This window comes from Astatotilapia calliptera, chromosome 17, assembly GCF_900246225.1.
Source record: "Astatotilapia calliptera chromosome 17, fAstCal1.2, whole genome shotgun sequence".
Taxonomy (NCBI): Eukaryota; Metazoa; Chordata; class Actinopteri; order Cichliformes; family Cichlidae; genus Astatotilapia; species Astatotilapia calliptera.
The window spans coordinates 38,635,706-38,657,240 of NC_039318.1; the positions used below are offsets into that span (position 1 = coordinate 38,635,706).

The following is a 21,535-nucleotide window of genomic DNA, read 5'->3' on the forward strand; positions in this document are numbered from 1 at the left end:
CCCCATCCCTGATCCTTTTCAGGGTCGTGGGGGTGCTGGAGCCTATCCCAGCTGTCTTAGGGTGGGAGGCGGGGTCCACCCTGGACAGGTCGCCAGTGTGTCGCAGGGCCAACACACAGACAACCATTCGCACTCACATTCACACATATATAGGCATATATACATGTTTAGTGATTTTCCAGAGGCTCTTAAATGTGCCCCTGCTTCCTCTCTGGCCTTTTCAACATGCAGCGAGGAGACAAGCTGACAAACAAAGAGTCTGTGCAGGCAGGGAAATGAAACAAAGTCTACTTCCTGTAAGCAACAATCACACCTGCAAAAAAAGCTATTACAAATTCATTTAAACCAAATGCAAATATTTTGTTAAACTCATGCTGTAACTGTTTTCTACAATATCACCCGCTCATGTCCCCACGACAGCTGTCTGGCCTGTCAACAATTAACAACACAAGTTTCAGAGTAACACAAATACACCGTGATCGCTAACAGTCACGCTACAGTGCTGTAATGATTAATGACGCTGCTGTTTTCAGCTGCAGTACAGCTTTAAAAACATCACATTAAATGCATTTTGGATTTTTCTTTGCAGGAACCAAACTCTCAGTAATCCGTGTTCTTTATCTTTGAAAAAGACACAACTCCTACACATATTACACAAGCACATTACTGGTCAAGGGTCTTTTGCTTATTGCCAACTTTTAAATGTGGAACTTTCTGGCGTTCCCTGGGATCAGCTGCTGGGAAGTCACTGGTTTGCAAACTCCCCTGTGAATGATTAACACCAAAGAAGAAGCCGACATGAACAGTCTGCCACAGCAACATCATGTTGCCAGTAAGAAATATCATCAAATATATGTCACACTGTAATGTCAAATTCTTCAAACAGCTCCTTCTGCAGCTTTGCCAAAGCCACCAGTGACTCGTCTTTAGATGGACATTCGTGCTGGGAGGAGTTTTTTGAGCTGTAGCCTTGATCGGAGCCACTGCTTGGTCCTTTTGGCTCCTGAGCCTCGTTCTCCTCTATCTGCACATGCTCAGAGTTATCCATCCCAGAGGGGGGGAAATGCTGCCCGGGAACACTTGTACACGACGATTCTGGAGAATTAAAGTCCAGGGAGTTCGGCAGAGCTTGGCTTCTTTGGTCCAGATAAGCTTGGTTCAGAGATATCAAGGAATCCTCCTCATTATCTTCAGTGGGAATGTGACTAAACGGTTCATCCACAAGGGAGACCCAGTTCTGTCTGGGTGGCGGTGGATTGTTTAAAGCTGGCTCAGCTACGTAGACAGACTCCGTCAGCACGTTCTCCAGGCCGGATGAATGCTGATGTCTGTCTGATGGATTGACTGCAGGTATAAGTTCTATTACTGAGGACAGCTGACTCTCCGGGTTCAGCTCAGGGGTGAGAATGTGAATGCTGCTGCTGTTTTCATTGATTTCCACGTCACGAACATAGACAGGAAACTCATCTCTGATTAGAGGGACACATTCAAGGACGGGAGGAATATGCAGCTGTTCAATGAGCATGTTGGCGTCGTTTAGGACCTCCTCTTCACTAACCACACACTGCTTCTCGAACCAGTCGGGATTTTCAAACTGGTAGGCCTGGAAGGTTTCAATGGCCGTCCTCAGAGCTCTACCAGAGGGACAGTTGAAATATTCATCTGCACCGATTCCCTCAATGTGCTTCACCTGCCCCGGCTGATACTTTTCGATGTCTAAGATGCGGAAGAACAGCTCTTCAAAGTGCTTCATCAGCCTGTATTTCACCGCAATGTCGAAAACCGACGGCACGTCTTTCTCGCTGCTGATGTCATCAAAATAAGCTACCATGTACTTGCCCAGCGTGCCTGCCTGGTGCATTTCTGGCAGAAAGAGGTTGAGAAAAGGAGTGAGCATGTCGTCTGTGGGCGATAGGAGGTCTTCCTTCAGAGTCACTCGTCCCTGACCGCACATGGCCTTCCACTTTGCCTGGACGCCTCGTGAGCACAGCACGAGAATTTTGTCCGAGGGATCTTTCAGCTGCTGCCGCTGCCACTCGAGCCAGCGCAGACGACCCACCATGCCTACCGAGGTGGAGTCGAGCAGGTCTACTAGCACCTTAGTGCCACACTTTGTCTGGAGGAAGGTGCAGAGTTTCAGCACGATGTCCCTGTACAGATGGTGGTCTTGTGAGTAGATGACCAATACTTTGGGCTTTTGTTTGACTGGCTGCACTTCCTGAACTCCCTTTGGTCCTGCACTGACATTAGTTTTCCCTGAAAGTAGAAGAGACCACGAGAGGATCATCAGCAACCGAAGAGCAAAGTTAAACCATAACATTCGTGCACAAATCGATGGAGAGCCACGTCTCCAATCAAAACCTTTGAAGTTAGAACTTGATATAGAACTTAAAGGAGACTAACCTGGCTTCCTGCAGATGGCAAACATAACAGCTGCCATCAGTATACACATCGACACCACTCCCAGGGAAACGAACCCGTAGTGAGGGGCATTATCTGCTGGGAATGCTGTAAGAAGCAGAAATAATTCAACGTGACACCAACAGAGTGAACAGATACCCGAGCTGCAGTAACTGCTCTGTTAGATCGGACTACACAGGCTAGCCTTCGCTCCCCATGTGCTTCAGTGAGCCTCGGCCACCCTGGAACTCACATCATTATACTTGCCAATGTTTCCTGCTGCTAACAACTATGAGGACAAACTCTTCACTTGTCCCCCAAATAGATCCCACCCACTACCTGGTGTGATGATGACTGCTTCTTACGTAGCACGTTTTTACCCTGCCCTAGCTCTCAATACCTTTACACATCTTGCCTCATTCACCTCTTCATACAAGCACTTTTTTCTACGTTTAAGTGCTTTCCATGTAACATTCGTACTCCGACAGATGCAGAAGATGCGACTGCCTGGAGCAGCCAGGCTGGAACTAAAACCCTTCCAATTAGTCAATGACCTGCTCCACCTAGAAACTTTATTTTGGGTAGCTGAGCAATTTTCGCAGTTACTTTGTTCCCAAACCAAACTATTTGGTTACATTTAAGTCAAAATTAAATGGCTGTTAAACCCACTTTTCCTCGTAGATACACAGCTGGTTTGAGTTATAATAGTAGCAACAGTAGCAAGACCAGAGCAAGCATCAGTGAGAACAGATGCAGCACATCATGAGAGGAGGAGGTGGGCTGTAGAGTGAGCAACTGTGGGCAAGCTAAAGCAGCCTAAATGGCACTCCACATGTGTGCGGGGTGGATACGTGCAGAAGCTGAACCCCCATGTGGGCCGAAACGAAACTATGTTTACGGTGTCGTAATGTTCACTAGTGTACGAGCACAGGAAAATGCTGGGAATCAAACCACCGACTTTATCATTACTTTATAAAGTGTTGATCTGACAGAGCGTTCAGCCACCCTCTGACTCAAACGTGATACTGACCTGCAGGACCTTTCGTCACACTGGGGCAAATATTCTGAGTTTTCCTTCGACGGGTACAGTCTTCACCACATTGTGAGAAATAAGGTTTAATCTGCAATAAAGACAGAATGAACTTGTGCACCCAGGTGAAGTGGGATCCTACAGCATGGTGAAGTATTATCAGAATTAAAATAATAATAAATATGATTAAACTAGCATCACTGTGCAGAACAGGCTTGAAAGGTTTTACCTGAACATCAAACTGGCAGCACGATCTCGGCCAACTATCCAGGCTGAATGTTACACTCAGGGTCTGATTCGCCTGAAAACCAGTTTGACCAACATTTAACAAACAACACAGTAAGAACGATGTTCTAGTCATTTGAAGATTTAGATGTTTGATTCACCAAATAAAATTCTGTTATATGTTCATGTTCAGCTTCGTCTTTTTGGAAGTGCATATGCATGAACCTCGTAACGCCAAGTCTGGAGCGTACATTTGATACAGACATCAACCTAAAACCTACATATGCAAATTCATCTTAAATTTCTTTTGTAATAAATGATACATGATTCAATAAATACTCCAGTTTACAATAAATCATAATTGTCTGGCAATTATTTCATCAGTCGTGCTTTACAAGGTAACATCTATTTGTGACTGTGGTTTACACACGATAAGCAGCCTTTTCTACAAGTGACGCAAAAAAAAAGAAAAATAAATTGCAGAGAGTTTCCTGTACTGAAAAAAATGTGTAAAAACTAGGTTAAGGTACAAAATATAGGCCACTGTGATGACAGTACTGTTGAAATGAAACTGCTAACTGCACACGAACCCTTTGAATACAAAAAAGATTTGAATATGTAGGATGATTCAATTTTATTTATACCAGGTTTCTGTATCGATTTGTTGATCAATTATTAAGTCATGTACTAACAGAGACTTGGAGGAGAGAGACCTGATATTTCATAATCCACATTATTAATCCTTACCTTATTTAAACTGTGTTTATCCTGTTGAGAAGAGCAGCCATTGACAATAACCATGTACTTCTCACACAGGTTGTCAGGGCTGAAGCTGACAGCCAGAGCAGAGTTTCCATCAGCTACAGTGACCTGACTCAGACTGATGTTAGGCTGCCACAGACTTCCTGTTAGCAGACGACAGGACAGACGTGCTTTATAAGATTTACTTACTCTCACGGGCATTTAGAGGTTCTGTCAGTGACGTACCTCTCTCTATGCAGAACTGTGTGTTCGTCATTTCTGGATCTTCACAATCTGAGTAAACCAAAAACAGTTTCATAAAATCAATTACAGAAGATCGTCTAAGAGCTTCACGAGTCTAAACCTGCCCTGGGACATACTTCTGTATGAATTCTGTATTTGAAAAGATCTTTATGATGAAAACGAAAAAGGATCACATCCCTTTGTCTCAAACACCTTGTACATTCAAGTGTCTTCAGGATATCTGCGGCGTGAGTTTCCCAACCAGTCTATATGTGATTTACGGAAAGGAGAGGGTGTGTCTGCACACACAGCTGGGTCTCTGATAAGTATTTAGTCCAGCTAATCATTCGAATGATTGTATAGGTTCACAAAATAACAGCGAGAAAACATCTGAACAAAAATGAATAAACAGATAATCCCAAACAACTCCGAGAAAAACAAACAGGAACAACCAAACACTGGTTCTGAATTCAACTCACGAGGAACTAGGAGGTTTTTCCTGATGTCGTAGCTGCTGTGGTGCAGTTCTGGTTTGGGTATGTTGAAGACAGAGACCTGGTAGCTCTGCCCCGGATCCAGCACCAGCATATCAGCTGAGAATGACCACTGAAAGCCAAGAACAACGCTGAGCGTCAGGAGCACACATGTGAAACCTTTGCACCAGTATGAATGCCACTGCGGGACACGCTGGTGCATGTTTGATCGAACCTCACTCACACAGTGGGACGTTCTGAGCGTGATGGGTATAATCGGTGACATGAAAAAAATGTATATGGACCCATGTAGTAGTTTTCTGCCAATGGCTGCTTGAAACAACGCAGTACTTCACAGTACAGAAATCCTCGCTCATTTTTAATAATATCGATTTATTGGATATTTTTTGTATTATTTGTAATGATGAAAAAAGACATGTTCAGTTTAATGAACTTTAGCTGAGAGCTTTGCTAAACTTTGGTAAATTTTCTCCATCATTGCAACCGAGCAAATGTGTTGTTATGATAGTGGAGGACAGAGGATCCAGACAGCGTCAGCACAGGGATGATGCTGCGGTGCGCAGTGGTTATATCAGCAGTTCCTTTACAGGTTAAAAGTTTGCATTGAAAACAACCATCATGTTCTCCGTGTACGTTTATCCTTTGTAGTTGACTTTTATTCAGAAATCATTTGGTCAGAGCTCAGGAAACAATCATTCATTGAAGCTGAAGCTTTGTCTGCATGAAATGTTGCTAACTGCAGGGATCCAGTTACATCTACAAATAACAACACTCACCTTTTCTCCTGATGGACTCCTCATCGCGAGTTCGTTTTTGAACGAATATCGAACACACAGGTTCTGATTGGTGGATTCCACCAGAACATGAAGCTCGGTGGCCTTTAGGAAATGGATGCTACCTGGAGGTGAATATAGCAGAAAATATTCAGGTAAGGCCGAGAAACAAACAAAAACACGCCCACATTATCTTAACCTGGAGTAAACGCCAAGAGTGTGCAAACGCGCATTTTTATCATTAATCTTCTTTTTCTTTTCCAAATAGTTTTAGTTTAAGTTTGTTTCCTGATATCTTATCAGATTTGTTTTTATTATTTGTGAAACAAAGTGTGATAAAAATCTTTCAAGGGGTTGACTCAATTTGACTTTTTAACACGTTTTATTTTATTTATTTATTTATTTATTTTGTTGTTGTTTATGCTATTTGTATGTGTACAGCACTTTGTGAACTCTGGTTTTATGTTAAAGTGCTTTATAAATAAAGATGGAAAACAGCCACGTTATAAGTAACTGTCCTGACTTAAATCACCATCATCAGTTTTAAAATCAGGGATTATTGAAAAACTGATGGATCTGAGTGTTTTCATGTCTCTGATGTGTTGGTTTTCATGTATGTACTGTTGTACATGATCATCCCCGCAGACTCACTCACCATCATCCTTTAACTTCCAACTAGCCTCTAGCACTGGCTGCAGGAGTCCTGCCTCGTCTGGCCTGACGTCCACTGACACCTGCAGGTCCTCTGGATTGCTGGGAGTGTAATCATGAACTTTCAGCCACCGCTTGTCCAGACAGTTAGCTGCAAACGCACACGCACACAGAGAACAGCCAGTGTCATTGTCCCATTAGCAAAGGTTTTTAGTTTAAGCGATTGTGTTCATTGTTCGTCTCTCTTTTTGTTGCTGTGTTTCAGCACTGTGTTTGTTACTTCCTGGTATATTACAGCACGACATCACAAATGACTCTTCCCAAATGTAATATTAGTGCATTTAAAGAATATCTTTTTGTTTGATTGTTTTCCAAATTCTTGTTGTCTTCCTCTGTCAGCAGTGGCTGCGCTGTCTGAACCAGGGTCAAACCAAGAAATCTGAGCAACAGCAGCGAGAGGAAGACTGAAGAATCCACTCACTTTCACGAACTTCACAATTCAAATCCTGGAGAGGAAAAGATGGACAAAAAGAGAACATCAGTAAGGAGACGTGTAGTATTCAGTATTATAAAATGCTTTCCATCAGCTCCTCTGTAGGAGCCTATTTAAGGTCCTATCAGTGCACCTGTAGGGACTTTACTCTCTTTCTTTTTTTTATTTGAAGAGGAGTCACATGAACATAATGTTTACAACAACTGTTACAAAATTATTCAGCAAACAGCAGTTTGAATGCCCGGATGTTCTATTTCAAGTTGATAGATATTAGAGCTGTACAACGCTGTGCCTCATACACGACACAGGAACACTGCTTATCTGATAAACAGCGCTCAACCAGAACGTTGAACAGCTGTCAATCATTAGCATTGTGGGCTGTTACCAGCTAAACTGTAACCAGATAAACTGTAACCAGCTAAACTGTTACCAGATAAACTGTAACCAGATAAACTGTAACCAGATAAACTGTAACCAGATAAACTGTAACCAGCTAAACTGTAACCAGATAAACTGTAACCAGCTAAACTGTAACCAGATAAACTGTAACCAGATAAACTGTAACCAGATAAACTGTAACATTGTTCTTCGCTACACAAACACTAAAGAAAAGGAAAAAAGATCCGCAAAAGTTTAAACACGACGTTACTTAAACATTGATCATTACATAGCTCAGTCCTGTGACTGCGCCTTCACTCGTTATAGAATCAAATACAGGTGCGAGGACTACACTCCAAGTAAGACACTCAGTTAAATGAATTACGAACAGTGCTCATAGTTTTATTTTAAAATCCTTGTTTAGAGAAAAATTGGCCTTAAACAAAATGTAGCTCAAAACTATGTAAGGAACAATAATCTTATGTAAAGAAGTCAAAAATATCGAATTCTTTAAAAAGACAAACTTTCTTTCGCTACCAGGAAAACTCAAAGTTTCTTTTCAAGTTTGTCTAAAATTATTTTCATAACGTACACAAACAGGAACAGGAAGTATCTGTTGTGTTCGGCAAACTTGGAGCCGCTCTACTGTAAAACCTTTCTCACCTGTCGAGAGCACTTGAGACGTCCGGATAAAATCCTGAGCGTGGTCGACAGCGACACACACGTTAACAGCAGCAGCGCTCGATGGAGGCTCATTTTCACCTTTCAAATGAACAACAGTCCGCTGATTCAGAGACACACTGCTCTGTCGACAGTGAAGGAAAACCCCCGACAGGGTGTAACTGGCGCTGGGCTGGAAAACTTCCTGCTCGATGTGACACAACCTGCTCAATTTACAGTAAGTTACTAAATGCTACCTTCAGGACCCGTGGGAATTTAGACTACTATTCTGTTGACTCTGACGAGATTGAATATGAAATAATGGATGGATGGATAATTCAAGAAGCACTTCAGACGATTCGTCTATTCGTTTTTTCCGAATCACGCACGGTGAACGATGAGCCGAGGCTATGGTCGGGATTTTTAAATGACTGAGCCCATCACGCTCGTTCAATTTAAAGAAACGCCTCAACATTTACATTAAACTTGAACTTGCACATTAACACTGTGCAATACAGAGACAGCAGTAAATGATGGAACAGCCTCAGTGCGCAACGTTCATAGATGTTTCTAGTGTAAAGAATTCAGCCTCCCACAAAGGGTACCTGGTTCTCCCATTTTTCTCACTGACATTGAACGAAACATCAATTTTCCGTCCTCTTCCTCGTTCTGAGGCTTCGTTACTTCGTTACTGTCGTTACTCACAAAGGCTCAAAGCAGCGTCGTGGGAAGGGCCTTGAAGTTCGCGGTGTCGGGGGCGGGACCACGAAGGTGTAACGTGCACCGTCACATGTGAATGTAACTCGGTATTATGTCGGCTGCTCACAGCAGACGAGAACAAACAGCCAGAATTAAATCGTGAACTGATCCGCACAGCCGAGAGAAATAGGCTTACTCAAAGATTTTGACGCAGATGCCACAATAATTAAATCCCGCAGGGCCGTGTTTACACATCCTGCCACGAGAGCAATCTCAGAGGAACAAGTTAGTAAGCCATCAGCTGAACAGTGAACCGACTCCGCAGGGTGGGCTGACGGTCCCCTCAATGATGTTCGTCATCGGTCAGCTGCGCTGGGGTACATTCACCACCAGAGCTGGATCAAGGTTCCTTTATTTAGCATGTTTTTAAATGAACTTTGTACAAGTTGTACAAAATATACACTATAAACAGCATAATAAAAGCCGAGGTCTCAACCAGACCTGAGAGCAAGAACAAATAGGGTTTTTTTAGGAGACTGGGCAGATCTTTGGAACAGCTTAAAATTAAATCTGGAGCCTCCACTGAAAAGACTCCATCGCCTCTGCTTTTAAGCCTGGATCTCAGAGTCTGCGGGAGCAGCTGGTTCATAGTCCGCGGTGCTCTGGTAGGATTATAGGGTTTCAAAAGTTCTGGCATCAAATCATTGATACTCTTAAAAACAGATAATACCATTTCAAACTGGATCCTGAAAGAGACCGGAAGCTAGTGTAAGGAGGCCAGTAGGGGAGAGAGGAGTGACATGTGCCAGTTTTACTTTAAAGCCAGAACATGACAGTAATGCTTCCAACTAAAATATGTTCATATATTCAGGAATCTGTGGGAGCGATCAGTTTGGATGTGAAACACAGTATTTAACTAATTTAACGCTTTGGAGAGAATATCTTTGGCTAAACTGTACAATTGATTACTAAAGTAAAACAGTATATTTTGATGTCATAAACAGTAATGCTGTATAAAAGCTGGACAAACTGAATCCAAAATTGCTTCTCTAAGGTTTATTTAAAGATCATTTACAACATCAAAGGTAATTTGATACAAGCCTTGTGCGCCACATGAGCACACGTTCAGAACAAATTTAAATTCAAAAGAAAATGAAATTAGCTGTAATTGTCTTCACAGGTGTGACCTAGTTCATAACATCCCACTGAAATATTTATTAATGTTTCCTATTACTTCTTCTTAATAAATGCACACTTACCCCAGCCTGCACGTGCCTCTTTGATCCAGCTTGCAGAGACATCAGTGTCATTCCTTTGTATGTGCTTAAATACCATAAACTGGCTTTTGAGTTTGCTCAAAGTGATGAACACATAAAGGATGCTGGTGCCTTTATATGTGCTGTCAGCTCTTTGATTGGCAGGTCCAGATCTCTGAGATCCTCGTTTCTTTTTTTCCTCCGTCTGTCATTTTCACGTCATCCCGCACATGTTCATCTTCCTCGCACCTGACCAGCGGACTTCCCCTTCTTCACTGCTCTGACCGAGTGAGCGGCAGCCCTGCCTGTCCTCACTGTTATAACTCCATGGCATGATGGTCTATTTCTAATAATATGTTTAAAGTATTCATAAGTTGGGGTGAGTTGTGCCACAACAGACAGGCCAGCTGACAGGTAAGGCTGAGGATGTGTTTGCTGTAATGTCACTGAGGACACTGGTTTCCTGTCAGAAATGAATATTGCTCCAGTATGGAAGAAATGGTGAAACACTGTGTGTGAGACAGGAAAAATATCATCGTCAAACACGTTTCGATGATGTTGTTGATTTCATTGAAAGAAAGTGTACAGTTTCCACTCCTGCCTGAGAAGCCAAGTAAGTGAAATAAACTGGACACATCTCAAACTGCACAGAGAAAAGCCCGACTGAAGGAGAAAGGTGTTTGTCTTGGATATTTATATCTGTAGGTAATAAAACCACAGGAGCATTGGTGAGGGGCCTGATCACTCATGGACCACTAAGAGAAGGCTATGAACTGGGGACCAGTGACCCCACCATTAGAGTTGACCAAATCTCTGTTGCTCACATAGAATTGTGGGTGAAGCATTACATTCATGACTTCAGTGCATCTATTGTGCAATTAGGACGCTGTGGGAGGAACCACTTTGCCAACATTATTGGCTCATTAGTGCAAATTCTGCTGCCAGGAAAATGATTTCTCCCTGCGTTACTTGTAGATGGTCCACATCTGTAAACAGATCTCTCCCTGTCTACAGATGTGGCTGTTGATGTCTTTGGCCCATTTGAGGTAAAGATGAGTTGCAGGTTTGTTAAAGGTCATCGAGTTATTTTCACTTGTATGTCCAGTAAAGCAGAGCATTCGAACACACTTATTCATTGAATACCAGTTCTTGTATCCATGCACTGTGCAGACTGATTGCTAGAAGAGACCAAGTATCCCACTTCAGGTTAGACAACAGATACTCCTGCTGCTCTGCGTTATGGTGGGAAAGGCTCAATCGCACAGTCAGGACTGTGCTGAGTGCTTCATCAGCAAAGGATGAATGATGAAGGATTACAGACCCTTTGAGAGGGTTACATTTGCCTTCTAGCTCACACAAAGTGATCCGCTGCTCTTCAAGCCAGAGTTTACTGTCTAATACATGCAGTACCAATCCTATCCAGCAGAGGGGAGTGATGTCCTGCACCGTGCAAGACTTTGCTGGCCATTCTCCATAATCGTTACCTTCATTTTTGTGATGTTGACGATGAAGATCACGACAGCAAACACAAAAATGTCTTTCAGTGTTTTATTGTGAAATGATCCACTTCTACAAACATCTTTAAATTTTAAAGCAAACGCATTAAAAGTCTAAAACGTGAGGCAGTGTTAAAAAAGTCCAACTATAAATTCATACTTTTTGATTTGTTGTTATGAGATGATTAAATGGCGTAACAGAGAATACATGTAACACAACGTAATTACAAAATAAAAGACAGTTAACTTGTTGTATAGATGTGTAAGCAGGTTGGAAACAGTTTAGTTTAGAAGTGGGAGGCAGTTACCGTCCTCACATTTCCTGTAGCCAACATCACAGGGACTGTCCCTGGATACGTTTTTGGACACAGTTACATCATTGTTGCAGATCATTAAATGCAAATATTCAGTTTACAATCAAAGCAATTCATCCAATATGCAAATCATTTAAATATCCACTACATATATGTGAATCAGTCGATTGATTGATTGATTGATTCAATCAACAAGTATCATGAGAAGCAAATGAAGTAACCTCAGTGTGTAATGCATCGGTGTGTTGACTGAATCTTATAACTAAGGCTTCACTAAGATTATGGACTCGAGCTCCAGACATGCATATGTGCACATAATTATGAAGCAATGGACACTTTCAAATAAAACAAGAAGTAACATCATTCATTATTATAATTAACAAAAATCCACAAATGACTAATAAACTGTTAAATATTTAAACTGTCATTGTCTCCCTTTGGCGCTGTTATCGGATTGATTGATTTCACATTGGCCATTTCATAGTTTCATACAAATCACAGTTTAGATGCAGTAACAATAATCTGCCTGACGACAGCGCACACTGATGGAGGTTCGTCCCGGTCAAGCTGACGTTCAGGCTGAATCAGACAAATGATCCTGCGTTGCCGTCTCACACTTTCACTACGAACGCTGACCAACCACCACTGTCCTTTTGCCATGTGTGTTGTTGTATTTCTGCACAACACTACGGGGTGATTATAAATGTAAAAGAGTAAAACATACAGGAGAAAAGTTGCTGCAATATCATTCTGCAAAGCGATGAATGTTTGCTGTAGCCCGATAGCAGCAGGTCATTATAGTTTGTATTGCATGAGATGGGTAGTAGCAGAAGCTGCTCTTTAGTAATAATATAAAGCTCTTCTGATTTCATGATAAAGGAAAAAACGGTGCTATGGAGCGCAGGCGTGTCAAAACAGCAAAGGTCCTTATTGAAACTCCCAGTCAGGGTTGGGTTCATCTTCCAGCCCATCAGAGGATCACACAGCTGGAAGTCTCTGCACTGCTCAACACACAAACGTTTTCAAGTCACATTCAGTCACACATAATGACATTATTTGACTTCTATATAACAATCTTAAATATGATCCACCTATCTGTGATAATCAGCTGTGTACCACAGGCCTCCAAGCTGGCTGTAGTTAAACCTTTACTAAAAAAACATCAGGAGCTGGAGCTGCTGAAGGTTTCTCGCTGTTAAGACAGAGTATGGAGCGCGGGCTCACATGGTGTCATAGGGTTGTTGGGGTTTCTCTGTTTTCTTTGTATTATTGTGGGGTCTTTACGTTATAATATACAGCACATTGAGGCAATATATATCTATATAAATAAAACTGAACTGAACGAAGTAAAACATTGAAAATAAATGGTTGTAAAACTGGAAGCCGTGTGCATCGGGTCCTTTGTGTGCTTCTGTTCATGAATGTAACAGATTTGTAACATTTTTCCTTTCTCTGGATTGATTTGGAGTTTTCAGCGGTCATGGCCTGCCTCACATCCACGTCACTTCTCATGGAATAACAAGGGAACAGGCCCCGCCTTTCCATCAGTCTGTAAATACTAAATTAGTGTAATTACACTTTTGTTCAAAGCACTGAAATAAAACTGAAAGTCTGCTTTTCAATCATATTGATATTTTGTTGTAAAAGCTACTGAGGCGGTGTGTACAGATAAAAGTGTCGTTGTCGTCGTCCGTGTACTACTGGAAAAAACCATCCCACCTCTGCTCTGAAGCATCAGACGGCTTCATCCTCTTGGGGGCGCTGTACTCCTGCTCAACTGGAGGCTCCTGAGGAAGCTCACTGATCTCAGCAGTGAGCTGAAAAAAGCAGCAGAGGAACAAACAGAAGACAGGAGCTTAAATTTGTAGCTGCAAACTTGTGTGATGTAAAAATGACTAAACAGGCAGCAATCAAGATTTGAGCTTAAGAAGAAACATCACTCATTTATTAATTAATCATCACCATTTGAAAATATCAGGATTAATATTTAAACTTTAAACGTAGTCACATTTTATTCATGTTTTATTTTGAACAACACATTTAACCAAAAACATATTAGTGAAAACATCGTGATACGGGGATGCTGTGGTTTGTTATTATTAAACGTAAAATGAATTCACATAATAATCAATGATGATGATGATGATGATGATGTGGCAGTCAGCAGAGCTCAGTAGAAGCTGGACGAGGTAGACGAGTTAAGAGACTAAACATCAAAGAAATTCTGCTTCGTATACGTCCACTTAGAGCTGCCGCTCCTGCCAGCTGTGGGCCAGCTGTGGGCCAGCTGTGGGCCAGCTCCCAGCCGCTGGGCGTTTCCACTGTATACACGCCGCTTACACTCAGTTGCAGCGTGTCACCAAAAGATGGCCCCTCCTTCGCAAAAACGTTGACTTTTATAGTTTCACGTTCCTTCTCTTTCATTCTTTTCCATAGTGGACTCACATCTGTGAGAAGCTGGCAGTGTTACACTTGCTTCAAAACGCCGTGTGGGCGTGGACGTGATGTGTGGTGATTGGTGCACATGTATGTAGGTTTAATGATTCATTTTAAACGTATTCAAATAAATGACAAAGGGAACGTACTAAGATCAGAGGCAGGCATGACTGTGATTGTCACTGCTGTGACTGTTCATTTATTTAAAGGGGCAGCAAGTAAATGCTGAGAATTACCAACAGCTTTAAATGCATCGGCCAAACTTCATGTCCTAAATGCTGTCTAGTACTCGTGGTAGCGTTGTCATTAAAGCCGATGTTTTATGACAGATTCATGCAGAACACCAGCTCATTCCCAAACATTTATACCATTTTTCTTGTGCCTGTTCGCGATGTGAGCTTCATCAACATTTCTATCTGGTTGTCATAAATGTGTAAACTGTTGGTAAAATTCAGAAAAGATTTAAGACTCGTTCGTTTAGACTCAGCCCCGTCTGAGGCTGTATCTGACACGGCAGGAAGACTGCGAATCCAAGCTGGACACAAAAACCGTTAAGCACAGAGAGCAACAACAAAGACTTGATGCGAGGCTGTCTTGAGCCTGTGATGATAATGCTGTGGGGACCGGGACCAATCCACCAGTTGTGCTCTCAGTATACAAGCATGTTACCACTAAGTATCCACTGCTGGTCAACCACAGAAATTAAAATAATGGAGTTTAACTTTCTTCAAGTAACATTCATGGAAAGTAAAGACAGAACTACTATCTAAGGCCGAGCAGCAGAACACATGATCAATGCTCTGCCACCACAAAGATCAACAACGGTTAAAGTGACCTAAAAATCTGTTTGGTAGCTTAAAGACACACTCACCATGTTTCTCTTTCTGCTGGCGGCGTTGGCAGTGTTGTGGCGATCGGCGGCAGAGCGCAGAGGTCTGCGGCACAGCTCGTCTCTTTGATAGATCGCCGTCTGCTTAGAATTCTGCTTCCTGTACAAAACAAAACAGGCAGCAACTTACTAATTTAATTTTTTAATTGCACCATTTAATGGCATCCAGTAAACAGTTTACAACCAGTTTGACACTGTGGTCTTTTTTCCATGCAACACTCTGGTTCTGATGATTTGTCCCCCCTCACTAAGAAGCCCCTGGTTCAGTTCTGACTGTCCGACATGAAAAGGACCAGGTGAGAAAGTCTGTATCCAACACCGACTGACTATGTTTTCATTGTCCACCTGATCCATCCAGATAGAGCAAGTTTAGCCGTTCAAATAGCTGGGCTCACTGATCGCGCAGAAGAAAGTCGCGTCCATGGCGGAGATGCACACTCAAATAGGTCAACTTCCGCTTTTTTAAAGTGGTGCTTGTGGAAGTGAACTAATATTTCCATCTCGACCAAAATCCGCCTTTTCCAGACGTTGATCCTGTCGATTCTACTCTATGGATCAGAAACGTGGACATTGCTTAAAGCAGACCTCAACTAGCTCGAAGTTTTCCAGATGCGTTGCCTTCGGCAGATATTACGAGAATCACTTCGAGACCGCCTTCGATAGGAGGACATCTGACTGGAATTCAAAAACTCCGATTGCGATGGTTTGGCCATGTGTGTCGAATGGACGCGAGCCGACTACGACACCAACTTCTCTGGCATAAACGTCCCACACAGCGGAGAATCCAACGAATGGCGAAAAACATGGCTAAAACAGGTCGAAGGTAACATCAGAAATCGCAGAATAAATCTCGACAAGGCCAGGACAATCGCCAACGATCTCCACGCATGGAAACGAGTTGTGAAGGAAATTCAACAACCATTGGCACCCACTGCGGCGCATGGGCTTAGGAGCCGATCCAGGCCTAACGCCAGCTAGGAATCAAAGAAGAAGACAAAGAGTCCTGTGTCAGACGAAAGTGAAACGCTCGTTGTTTCAACAAATGTTTTGTTGTTTCTTCTTCTTATTTAACTCAGTAACACTGACGGAGTGCTGCAGGGTTCTCTCCTGGGGCCTACACTATTTATCTTCATGGCTTGGGACAAAATCTAAAAGCATCTCTCCATTATCACACAGATGACACGATTATTTACTGTGGTGCTCGTACAACTGACGTGGTTTTCCAACAGCTAGCTTTTGATTGCATGCAGTCACAGCTGGGTCAGCTCAACGTGATTTTAAATGCAGAAAAAAATAAAGGTCACGTTGGTCTCAAACAGGAAGAGGGTGTCGGCAGCACTTCCTTCTCTTTCTATTGAAACTGTGGCCTCATCCAGATATTCAGGTATTGTGATTGATGGTAAACTTTCCTTTAAGCCACACAGTGACTGAAGTTGGTCTTCTTTTTCTGAAATCAATCGTGTTCGTCTTTGAGGTGAATCCTGGATGTAATTAAATGAACGCTTCTGCTCATTCGCTCCATCGTCTGGATTCTGTTCATCACAGGACACCAAGATTTATTACCAACTGGAAACCATCACCACACCATTGTACCTTATATTCTCTGGCTGACTGGTCCTCATTGGTATCATTTTATCTGTAACTAGTGGTTTGCTGCCCTCTTACTCATCAGATTAACAGGTAACAATGACACATTACTAGCAGGTCTGAGCCAAAGGATTTAGCACTGGTAGTAATGTGCCGTTGTTTCCTGTATATGACAAAGAGCTGAAAATGACATAAATATTTTAGTCGTAGTCTTTGGTCTCAGAACGTTATCAGTTCATACAGAACTCTGAAAGAAGGCCGTCTCCTCTCAGCTGATTTCACTGCAAACTTTAAAATACGTAAAATGACCTTGTGAAATCATCACTGGGAACACGTGTTGTAAATATAAAAAACAGGATCAGTGGTTACTAAATATGCCTCAGACCACAAACATAATCAAGTTTCTTATAAAGCATGATCAGGAACACTGACATCCATCAGCATCGCTGCATGGACAAAGTCTCTGTTACACTGTCCCTCACGTTGCAGCACACACTCCAAACAGACGTTTCAGGGCCAACTTAGGCTCAAGTATCTCGCTTTAAAATGGCCTGTATGTATATAGCGCTTTACTAGTCCCTAAGGACCCCAAAGCGCTTTACATATCCAGTCATCCACCCATTCACACCTAAAGTGTTCTAGGACACTTCAACATGTGAAGTGGAGGAGCCAGTGACTGAACCACTGACCTTGCAATTAGTAGTAGTAATTGAGTTCACCCTTGGGATGATGCATTATACATCCCTATGGGGCAAGCAAATCTTTCCAGTTGTGACATCAGCCTAAGGATTACGCACTTTGTCACAGTGTTTTAGGTTAAGCCTTCTAAGAAGCTACACAAATGTGACTGTGTGCTTGGTCAGGTTTCAGATACGTAGTGAGGACATTAACCTTGACTGCACGGTAGGTCAAAACTCTAAACTACTAACTATTTGTCATGGTTAGCATTAAGGGGCTAGGTGTGTAACAGCCATCAGGACAGCAAAACATGGTTTTGCTGTTTTATTAGCTGTTGATAAAAAGAAAAATTAGATACACACAAAAAAATCTTTTCTACAGCTACTAGTGATTAAAATCATGAAATCACAGCTAAGCAGTATGAGTGGAAATGTGGTGTTTTCCATCAGAAACAGAAAAAATGAAAATGAATTAATTAAAAATAAACACAAAACTAATGAAACTTAACAGCATTAAACACTTTTTTGGTCATCACTTAGAGCGATATCCAAAAGCCTCGGAGATGTCAGTCACGATACCCTGCAGTCTTTATTAAATCAATAATTCAGTTACGTACGGACAAGCACACACACCCTTCAGCCTTACACTGCTCCCCAGTGGTGTGAGTGCTGTTGACCCCTGGTCCTCTCAGCCGGTCCTCTCCTCCGTCTTCCCCCACAGCTAATTACACTGCCTGGAGTTTAGAGCTGACAGCCTGTCTAGGCCCCCATCTGCTGCCTGGTCTGAGCTCTTTGACAGCCTCCCCTCTCTCCTAACTGACAAAGTGATAAACTAATTAGCCTGGCTGGGCACACCGAGGTCAGGGCCCTCACCATATCCAGTGGCTCCACATAGCAGGGCTGACCCAAGTCCTCCTCCAGGGAGCTGGGGCCAGGTAGGCTGGGAGTAGAATTACTAAGGTCTGACTGATTAATGCCAAGACGCTGTCTGAGAGCCGGGCAGGCCTGAGGTACCAAAACAGCCTGTGTTAAAGACTCGTTCCACACCTGTACAATCAAATGTTATCTGCTCATTATATACCGAAGTGCAACTGTGCTAAGTTCCTCTGATAAACTGTGACTAGGAGCAGTTATGAAAACTACTCATATTTTTAAACAGACATTCAAAGGACAGACTGCAAGACTTTGTGTTAAATGTAAGAGCCGGGTTTCGCTTCACTCTAGAGCAGGGCTGTCATGGTTAACGTTACTTATATCAGGGTAACTTGCAGGTCCATGAGGTTTCTTGCAGGTCAGACGCACAAACAGAGCAGATATCTGTCACAGTTTACCTGATAGCTGAACTCAGGCTTTGGTACCAGTCGTTGAGGTTCTCCTGGTTGCTGGACATCAGTAGCAGATTGGCTCTGGGGAAGGTCAGCTGTGAAGAGATGAAACATGGTAAATGGACGGGTTCTTATATGGTGCTTTTCTCCTCTACACGAGCAATTGTACAACTCGCCTCACATAGGCACTTTCTTTCAGAGAGCAACGTGGGGTTAATGCTATGCAGACTGAACCAGACGGGGATCGAACCGCCAACCTGCCAATCAGCAGGTGACCTCCTCTACCTCGGTGGCTTTACTCTTTACAATACACCAACTACGAGCCTCAAATCCAACTATGATTTCAAAATCTGACTGGGAACCAGTTCAGATAAAACTAAATCAGATCTCGATGAAATGGGAAGAAGGACGAACCGCTGCCCGTCACTGTGCTGTTGAGCAAGGCATGGGTTTACAGTAGCTGTTGGTCCTAATGTGCTGCCAGCTGGTTCTAATACTTGATGAAGACGAGCTGCATGTGATAAGAACTTCTTCTCAGTCAAGATGTAATAAGCTGTGCGGCCAATCAGAACCAGTTTACAGCAAAAAACCCTGAAATGTAAAACAATGGAACAATAACGCACTACAAGAAAAACTGTCCTGGTGTTTTTGGGAAACCTTCTTCGATTTCACCAACTTTATTAAAATCGATCATTAAAATCTTTTCTGGAACAAATCAGAGAGTGATGTCACTCCACAGCACTGTGTACAATCACAGCAGTTCTTGCATTACAGACTTGCTGCGGGCAGATGAACCATAAAAGCTGCACACTGGGCTGCAGTTGCACAATAAAAGCTATAGGGGTCAACACAAACCAGCTAAAACTGTCTCCAGATCAGCTCCACACAAAGAAAACTGCTGCTGCTTTTAAATCCTGACTGAGTATAAAATCCAGGCATCAATTAAACTAACAAAATCTAACAACCGATTTAGAGAACACTGCATTGTTCTGGACGGTGTCTTCATATCTCTTTTGGACTTCTCTGTTCTGACAGGACTTTATATGAGTCAGTTATCAGTTCTCTTGTTCACGTTACTCAGTCCAGCTTCAGGATGTACATGCTGAACAAATCTAAGCCCAAACAAAAGGTGCTTTCAGAGCAGCACAGTTACATCAGGAAAACTGCTTAAAGATCACAATTACACCTTAAAGAGCCTTTAACATTTATCTGCAGAGACTAGTAGCTTGTTGAGCTCTGATATATCCAACTTCAGCCAGTACGGAGGCGATTACAGCTCATCAGACAATGACGATAGTCTCTTATTAGACATTAAGACTTCAAACGCACCATCATCAAAAGCACCAAGTTCAGTGAAAGGGGCCGGACTAAGTGCTGCATGATATTAGGCACTCGCTGCTTAGGGAGGGGTGGTTGCTTCTGCACAAATAGATTCCACTTCTGTTGAGATGTCGTAATTAGGAATTTGTCAGGAAATCTGACCCTCTTAGGTAGAAATGACTTTGTATAATACAGCAGCGCCTCATCACTGCACATAATTTAGCTTGATTATTTATACATCAAAGAGAATCTGTCAGGGATGTGGGAAATATTCAAGTAATGAGAGGATATTAGCAGCAGGAAGGGAGCAGAGGCGAGAGGATACAGAAAGCCGACGTATTCAGAAGGAAAAGACACAAAACGAAGAGAAAAATGGACGTCGAGCCACAAATAAGACCCAACGGGGGAGGGGGCACTGGAAATTTTAATAAAACCTTTGAGGTTTTTTTGTTTTTTCCAATACTTAGCATATAGATTGCCATGACATTTACAGCTGTCAAATTTAATTTGACTTTAATACTTCATGGCCCCGTATAAGGAGGGCCGCGGTGTGCTGACAGTCTTTTTCCTCGAGTTCACGCAGGGATCAATAATGTGTCCTTATGAGGAATTACGCGTAACGCTATCGAGTATGCGCTTGGGCCTCCGTGGTATAAGAGGCTAATGAAATGCCATTTCTGCCATTAGATAACATGCAACGGGACGGTCACAGAGCGGCGACAGGCTGGAGGAAGACGTATTTACTGGAGGCCCAGAGGAGATGGATCTGTAGCTTAATCTGATCCAGCAACTGAGGTAACAGCAGGCGCCCATCACTGCACTCCTCAGTCCTTAAAACACACACGCACTCCCTGTAACACAGCTGTGAGTGTAATCTCTCCATCAGTTTCCTTTCATCAGTCTGTTGAAGGATGATTTTCATTCTCAGGGCTTTTAACTGAAGCCTGGCCTGGTCACGACAATCCGTCACACAGCCGTCACGTCACTGCAACTCTGCTCTGTGTGCATATTTGATCATTTCCACTGCACACTTTCACAAAATATAAAAAACGACAAGTAACGAGCATTAAAGTAGTATTTAGAAAAAATGCTGTTTTCTTTCTAGACGTCACTGAATCAGGATTTCTGAGAAGACGAATGAACTGGCTCAACGTCCTCAAACAACACATCCAAATATAAGGCTTCATACTGCCGACTAACTGAGCGCTGCTGTGTACTTGTACACAGTCTGGTTAGTCGGGATGGAACTGAGAACTGGTTCCCAGTAGGCCATCAAGTTGGAATCGTTAGCCTGCTCGCCTTAGCCTATCAGTTTAGCTCATTGATTCCAGCTGCACTTGTGCTGATTTCAGTTTGTTTGCTGGAAGAAAATAGTCACGCAGTCTAAAATATGGCAGCGTGAATATGGACCAAACTTTTATTTTTATTGCACACACAACGAACACACA

The 21,535-nt window shown here is 42.6% G+C and overlaps 2 protein-coding genes across 2 annotated transcripts in view; both read right to left on the minus strand.

The window, feature by feature from the left end:
* Positions 1 to 574: 574 nt before the first annotated feature.
* il17ra1a (interleukin 17 receptor A1a) lies at positions 575 to 9,080 on the minus strand. The gene is made up of 11 exons (XM_026147622.1): positions 8,092 to 9,080; positions 7,039 to 7,063; positions 6,562 to 6,708; positions 5,910 to 6,031; positions 5,119 to 5,245; positions 4,643 to 4,690; positions 4,403 to 4,560; positions 3,660 to 3,731; positions 3,431 to 3,521; positions 2,404 to 2,508; positions 575 to 2,256 (listed from the first exon to the last, which is right to left on the minus strand). The coding sequence occupies exons 1-11, from the start codon at positions 8,182 to 8,184 to the stop codon at positions 857 to 859; spliced, it is 2,388 nt and encodes a 795-aa protein (XP_026003407.1). The 5' UTR covers positions 8,185 to 9,080; the 3' UTR covers positions 575 to 856.
* A 2,506-nt stretch (positions 9,081 to 11,586) lies between these two features.
* arhgef39 (Rho guanine nucleotide exchange factor (GEF) 39) overlaps positions 11,587 to 21,535 on the minus strand; it is a 65,915-nt gene continuing 55,966 nt past the window's right edge. Inside the window, exons 9-12 of the mRNA XM_026147368.1 lie at positions 18,774 to 18,862; positions 15,161 to 15,278; positions 13,573 to 13,670; positions 11,587 to 12,854 (exon numbers count right to left, since the gene is read on the minus strand). Coding sequence (XP_026003153.1) covers positions 12,824 to 12,854; positions 13,573 to 13,670; positions 15,161 to 15,278; positions 18,774 to 18,862 — 336 coding nt within the window. The 3' untranslated portion in view covers positions 11,587 to 12,823. The remainder of the gene's footprint in view (positions 12,855 to 13,572; positions 13,671 to 15,160; positions 15,279 to 18,773; positions 18,863 to 21,535) is intronic.